This window comes from Zalophus californianus, chromosome 15, assembly GCF_009762305.2.
Source record: "Zalophus californianus isolate mZalCal1 chromosome 15, mZalCal1.pri.v2, whole genome shotgun sequence".
NCBI classification, from domain to species: domain Eukaryota; kingdom Metazoa; phylum Chordata; class Mammalia; order Carnivora; family Otariidae; genus Zalophus; species Zalophus californianus.
In genome coordinates this window covers 9,038,293-9,045,791 of record NC_045609.1, presented here as the reverse complement: position 1 = coordinate 9,045,791, position 7,499 = coordinate 9,038,293, and the positions used below count along the sequence as shown (strand labels likewise).

Genomic DNA, 7,499 nt, shown 5'->3' with positions numbered 1-7,499 from the left:
GGCAAAGGACATGCTTCTTCCCGTTCGTTTCCTGTGGGCTTTCCCTCTGCATACTGTGCTGTCAGCACCTTAGCAATGCTGCTTCACACCCCAGTCAGGCATGGAGTCTTCTGAGAGAAGCAGCTAAATTCAGTTTGCAGTTTTTCTAACACTCGCATACCAGCGTCATCATGTCCCATCAGAGAAACCAGTGCCAGGCAACCAGCACTCTCTCCTCAGCCAGCATGGGCCCCAGTCCAGAGAGGCCCCTCCTCTGGGCTCCAATAACCACATCAGTGGGACAGGTTCTTTTCGGAGGCCTGCATTTCAGCTCTGAGGGAGGGCCCCCCCTACCCCGGTCCCCTTCATTTGACCAGCCTAGAGCTGGTAGCTGCAGCCTGCAGTTGCTATCTTAGTGATACATTTGAGTTTCATTTTTCCCTTTTCGATTCCTGCTATCTTCACGATATCTGTGTTCCTTTTTACCCTTTCAGATCCCCAGTAACAACTGTACACCAAGTTAACAGTGCTTTAGGTCGTATTGTTTCTGTTCAAATCACTGCTATGGTTTCTGTCTTCTGACAACGCTGGTATGTCTCACTGCAATTTAATCTCAGAAGAGTAGAATTTAACTTTTTTTTTTTTTTAAGATTTTATTTATCTGACAGAGAGAGACACAGCGAGAGAGGGAACACAAGCAGGGGGAGTGGGAGAGGGGAGAAGCGGCCTCCCGCAGAGCAGGGAGCCCGACGCGGGGCTCGATCCCAGGACCCTGGACCATGACCCAAGCTGAAGGCAGACGCTCAACGACTGAGCCACCCAGGCGCCCCTAGAACTTACATTTTATTCACTGTTGTACAATGCCTCCTCTTTAGTAAGTGACTAATAAATACTGATCGCATCAACAAATGTTTGTATTTATAGTCACTAAAACTTTTTCTCACTGTGGGCTGAGGATTCAGCTCTACTCGGGATAAAATACACAATGTCCAAAATCGTATTGTTCATCATCATGAAAAATTAGAAACAAGATGCCTTTCAACAGAATTAAGTTATTTTAATAGAACAGAGGTATAAGACACTAGAAAATTACAAGAGCTACATATATAAACATGGACGTAACTCAAAACCGTCATGCTGGTTTTAATAAAGGAACAGTGTTCAGGATAAGGCACAAAGTGGGATGTGACAAAATGTTACCAGAACCGCTGAAATTCACAATGAGTTTATACAGAGCAGCAAAAAGCGGAGAGTGAAGAGCAGTGAAATCATCAGCGTGGGGCAGTAGGGTGGTACCCTTTGGTTGGCCCGTCTGGATTGTGCACCACCAGAATAAGGGGGGCAGAGATACAGGGCCTAGAGATGTAACAGCCCCACCAAAGGATAAATCTCGACACAACAAAAATGTGGTTTCAAATCAGCGAAATAGGGGTGAATGAATCAAAAGGTGAAAGATCAACTGGCTATTCATTTGGAAAAAAACAAAGTTGGATTTTTAGTTTATACCATATTTAATCAACAACAGGAAAAGGTCACTAGATGATTCTATTTACTTTAAACACATTTGTTTCATATGTTTTAAAGACAAACCTGACAAAATACAAAGTTTTAATAAGAATTTTCTTGTATCAACTCCAGAAGCAGAAATACATTTCATACCATGGAATGACAGACCATTTTATTTCTAATGTTCGAGTTCTAAACATAAAGGCCTTTAGCTCTAATAACAGAAAACTCTGACCCAAACTGTTCAGTATCTGTGAGGTAGGTAGTATTATCTCCATTTTGCAGATGAGGAAATTGAGGCAGAAATTAAATCACTACATAGGTCACTCAAATAATAAGTGACAGACATAGAACAGCCTGTCTGAAAAAAACATGTATAATTGTAGGAGGGAAAATGTGGCATTCTACCACACTAAATACAAATGCAGATAATTTTTTGCTCACATAAAATCTGAACTTCACACTTAAAACTTATATAAGCATATCCTTTGGATATAACACAAATATAAAATGGGGAAAATTTCTTCAACAGGCCCTGCTTTCAATCTGTACAGAAATAATAAGTACTAATGTTCAAGGACAATTTTGAAAATTGATTCAGATGTGTATTATAAATAACTGTGTACTGAATCATTGCATACTTCAAGTAAATCTTGATTTTATCAGTTGTTATTTGGTCATTTCCTAAAAGAACAGTTTGTTAACAATGTCTGTACTGATTTACACGTGCCACCAAAAAGTAGAAAACACACATGACGCACGGTATGTCATGCATTCAACGTTTCTTTTAAAAAAATATACATTGTGGTGTAAGAATATGATGGGACAACAAAAGCATTTAATGTCAGAAATCGTAGTGTATGTTACAAAAATTATTTAGGTAAGGGTGCATTGTTCCTACTAGAACTATTTTGGAGGCTAAAACAAAATCAAGCATATAGAAAGTAGCCATTAAAGAGCACACTCCTATGTATAAGCCTAACAGAGCTCAGAGGCTTATTATTATTATTCACGTGAACAAGCAGTGCTGTTACTTTATTCACATAGACACTTAGTGCTGTTACGTTGAGTTTACATATATTATTCACATATACACTTAGTGCTGTTACTTCGATGTTTACAAAGTGCTGTTACTTTATTTACATACACATTTAGTGCTGTTACTTTGAGTTTACATATATTATTCACATATACACTTAGTACTGTTGCTTTGAGTTTACATGTTATTCACATATACACTTAGTACTGTTGCTTTGATGACTCAACTCACTTGTGCCTTCTCAAAGCTACATACTCCTTGTTGACCATGACGGTCAAATAAATATCCCGTGTCAGGTTATTAATAAGATATTTAGTATTGCATCCAAAACATTACTTCCAGAAGAAGATTATTTCTAGATGAGGATGTTTTCCTCACTTCCTAAACTGACAGTTTTCTTTTGTTACGTATTCTCTGATAAATAAATCTTGAATGTTTTTCAAGTTATTAGCTTTTATTCTACTCTCAATTATCTGATGGTCAATCAGATGTAGATTCTTTGTGAAAATTTCCCTATTTCCATTTCATTTTGGGGTGTTTCAATTCACAAATTTCTGATTTACAAAATGCTTGACTTGTTGATGAAAGTTTATTAAAATGCAGAATACTGACAGCAGTTTCCCTGCCTATTGAATTTTCTGACATACAGTGTTTCTCATACCTTCATTAGATTCGCGATGCATATGAGATGAGGGATCGCTAAGATATACCATGACAACAAAAAGCCCTAAATGTGTAATGGCTGAACAAGTCCAAAATTACTTTCTGGTTCATGACAAAACTTACAAGTGATGTTAGAGAAGGCAGAACTCTGCACAGGACCCTGGTTTCTTCTAACCTGTGACTCTGTAATCTCTAATGACTAGCTCCCAAGTTATCCTGAGGATGATCTCCATTACCCTTTGATAAGGAAAGAAAAATGGGAGTAGGAAAAATTCCAAATGAGGTCCTTTACAGGCTTGGAATTTGTTTCAGAGGTCATATGGCTTCATGTGAATGGAAGGAAAGCTAGAAAATCTTGACTAGTTGTGTAAGCACAAAGAGAAACGTGTATTAGGAAAAACAGCAAGTTTCTGCCACAGAGTTTCTACCCTATGTGAATTCCTTGATGATGAGTAAGCGCTGATTTCCGGCCAAAAGTTTTTCCACATTCACAACATTTATAAGGTTTCTCTCCTGAGTGAATTCTCAGATGGGTAGTGAGGGTAGATTTATGACGAAAACTCTTCCCACATTCGTTACATTCAAAGGGTTTTTCCCCTGTGTGAGTTCTCTGATGATTAATAAGAGTCGACTTCGTAAGAAAAGCTTTCTGACATTCATGACACTGAAAGGGTTTCTCTCCTGTGTGAGTTCTCTGATGTACATTAATGGCTGACAGATGACGGTAAGTTTTACCACATACATTACATTGAAAGGGTCTATCTCCTGTGTGAGTTCTCTGATGTTGAGTGAGGGCTGACTTCTGGCAGAAGGTTCTCCTACATTCATTACATTTCATAGGGCTTTTCCCCCGTGTGAGTTCTCTCATGTCGAGTGAGGGATGACTTCTCATAAAAGGATTTCCCACATTCATTACATTTATAAGGTTTCTCTCCTGTGTGAATTCTCTGATGTGCATTAACATCTGACTGCCGATAGAAAGTTTTCCCACACTCATTACACTGAAAGGGCTTCTCTCCTGTGTGAGTTCTCTGATGAACATTAACTTCTGACTGCCGATAGAAAGTTTTACCACATTCGTTACACTGAAAGCGTTTCTCTCCTGTGTGAGTTCTCTGATGCACATTAACGTCTGCCTGCCGATAGAAAGTTTTCCCACATTCATTACATTGAAAGGGTTTCTGTCCTGTGTGAATCCTCTGATGTGCATTAACGTCTGACTGCCGATAGAAAGTTTTACCACATTCATTACATTGAAAGCGTTTCTCTCCTGTGTGAGTTCTCTGATGCACATTAACATCTGACTGCCGATGGAAAGATTTACCACATTCATTACATTGAAAGGGTTTCTCTCCTGTGTGAGTTCTTTGATGTGCATGAACATCTGACTGCCAATAGAAAGTTTTACCGCATTCATTACATTGAAAGCGTTTCTCTCCTGTGTGGATTCTCTGATGTGCATTAACATCTGCCCGCCGATAGAAAGTTTTATCACATTTACTACACTGAAAGGGTTTCTCTCCTGTGTGAATTCTCTGATGTAGCTTAATGTCTGACTGCCAGTGGAAAGTTTTGCCGCATTCATTACATTGGAAGCGCTTCTCTCCTTTGTGAATTCTCTGATGTACCTTAATGTCTGACTGGCGACGGAAAGTCTTCCTGAGTTCATTACATTGGAAGTGTTTCTCTCTTGTATGAGTTGTCTGATGTTGAGTGAAGGCTGACTGCTTGCAGAAAGTTTTTCCACATTCATTACATTCATGAGGTTTCCCCCCTGTATATGTTCCCTCATGTCGAGTGAGAGATGACTTCTTACAAAAGGACTTCCCACATTCACTATATTTATAAAGTTTCTCCCCTGTATGTGTTATCTGATGGTCTGTGAGGGGTGATTTGTGACTTGTTTTCCCACATGAATTAAATTCATGGGGTTTTTCTCCTGTGTGTGTTCTCTGATGCACTGTGAAGTTTGACTTGTAGTTGAATGTTTTCCCACATTCACTACATTTGAATAGACACTCACGTCTCTGTTTTTTCTGAACTTTAGTGAAATGTGACATCCTGCTGAAATTATTTTCAATCTGATTGCCTTTGCATTGTTTTATTTCAAAGGAGACCCCATGACATTTCAAGAGAGATGCCCTCTCACAGGTTTCTCCACGTCCATTATATTCACAGATTTTCTCTCCTGTGTCAATATGCCTGTGTGGAATTACTGTGATCTTTTTTCCTAAGGACGTTCCACCATCATATTTTAAAGTCTTCTCTGAAGACTGACTATTTACGTGCTCAGTAACACCATTCTTATGACCAAGGGCTTTCTCATATTGATTATTTTCATGAGAAATCTCTTGAGTATGAGGTTTATCCTGCTTAACATCAAGTAGTTTCTCATATACATTTAACATGGGAGGCTTTTTTCTTGAAGAATTTCTCTTACTACCAATTGATATTAAAATATTTTTCAAATTCATTCCATGTAAGTCATGTTTACAGGGCATTTTTCTTGAAGGAATAAACTCTGTACTCATATTAGATGATTTTCTTAAAGCATAAACTTTCTCTGAAGTCACTGTTTTGTTGTTTAATAAAACTTGTGGCAAATATTTGTCTTGGTTTTTCTGGATTCTCTCTGTTAGGTAAGCTTTGCTGTCTTCTAGAAATGAAAACATTGAACAAACCGTAAGAATTTTACAGTTCCAATGGAACTGGATTAACATACAAATGTTCTATTATATTTGACTTTTGGTTTCAGTAGTACCTCAGGATCAAAGTGCCTTTTTCCCACCCAGTTCAAGAAAACATATGTGGAAAAAGGAAGAAAATGAAGATATAAATTCAAGAAGCAATGAAGAGAGGATGGAAGAGTCTATAGGAGTGACAGATCCAGGTGTGAGAAAAATCACAGAAAATAAGATCGGTCCAACTGAGCTAATGAAAAGTAATTGGAATCACAAGAAAAATGAGTAGACAAAGGTGTTCATGGAGAAAAAAAGAGACATTAAGGAGACAGACTAGGTCTAATACTCTCAAATCTATGTTGTTTTAGTAACACCCAAACAAGTTTTCATGCTTCCAGTTGAATTTCCCTCCTACACAATAGAAAGATAAATTTCTGAATGCACCAATGGCTTTATGTTCAAGGAAAGAGTCATCAGACTGTACTCTAATTCCCCTCCCAACAGGAATGCCAATGTCCCTAAATAAAGTATAAGATAATGACAAAATAAGTAATCCTGTGCCAACATAGATCTGATGTATCACCCTATTTTGGCTTTGATACTTTCATATTGCTCTACTATAGCCACTAAACAGGTGAACCTACCATGATAATCACATTTGTGTTCACTTACTTTTCCATAAAATAGCATTACCAGTGCCAAAATACTAATACTTAATTTTGGTTTATCTTTCACATTTCACATTTCCACATTTCAGGTTTCTGTTTTTATCAAAATTTAAGGATCATATATTTCCAACCAAATCCCAGGAAATGAGTAACATTTATGTTGATTTACCATTTAAAAAATATTGTCCACATTTGCTACCCAGTGCAACGAAGTCTATCCCAAGCTAAAAAACCCACAGCGAACAAAATTTACGCCAACTAAATGCACATCAGATTTCAAGTTGGCATTCTACAACTCCCCAGTCAATATCCTCTGCACTAGTTTAGTCACTTCTTTGTCTCATTAAATTACCCATTCTTGACTACAAAGTCAAAGTGCATTCTCTCACTCAGAGCCCAGGCTAGGATGTAGGCTATTCAGTATCTAGAAAAATGACATAACACCACCATTATTCCAAATCTTCAAGAATGCCTTTTCAAATCTTCCTACTTTCAAGACTTTCAAACTTATATTCACTCTAAATCTGAAAGTAGATGAGCTGTTTTAACACAACCATAAATAGCACTGCTTTGTAATATATACTGCACTTCATCTAATGTAATATACACATATTAAACATTCTAAAATCAGAATGCATCTTATAATTGATAAAAGATCTGCGATAAGCAGGTCACAATATAATGAGCAGAATATTTTTTCCTTACTGGTTCATCACATAATGGTTTAGTTACAATCTACGGCTTCTTAGATTTGAGAGAATGACAATTTTCTTCTTAATTAAATGCTGCATTTAAAGTGGTAATGCAATTTTATTCTCATTCTTCAATCCAGATGATGGCAAACTTTTCCTTAAAAGGCAAAATAGTACACATTCTAGGTTTTGCAGGCCATACCTGTCTGTCACAATATTAAACTCTGCTATTAGAGCATGAAATTGGCCAAAGCCCATATGTTAACAAAGG

The 7,499-nt window shown here is 37.5% G+C and overlaps 1 protein-coding gene across 1 annotated transcript in view; it reads right to left on the bottom strand.

Moving 5' to 3' along the window:
* Nucleotides 1–1,019: 1,019 nt before the first annotated feature.
* LOC113920713 (oocyte zinc finger protein XlCOF6-like) overlaps nt 1,020–7,499 on the bottom strand; it is a 29,212-nt gene continuing 22,732 nt past the window's right edge. Inside the window, 2 exon segments of the mRNA XM_035724219.1 lie at nt 1,020–4,019; nt 4,021–5,843. Of these exon segments, the coding sequence (XP_035580112.1) occupies nt 3,612–4,019; nt 4,021–5,843 (2,231 nt within the window). The 3' untranslated portion in view covers nt 1,020–3,611.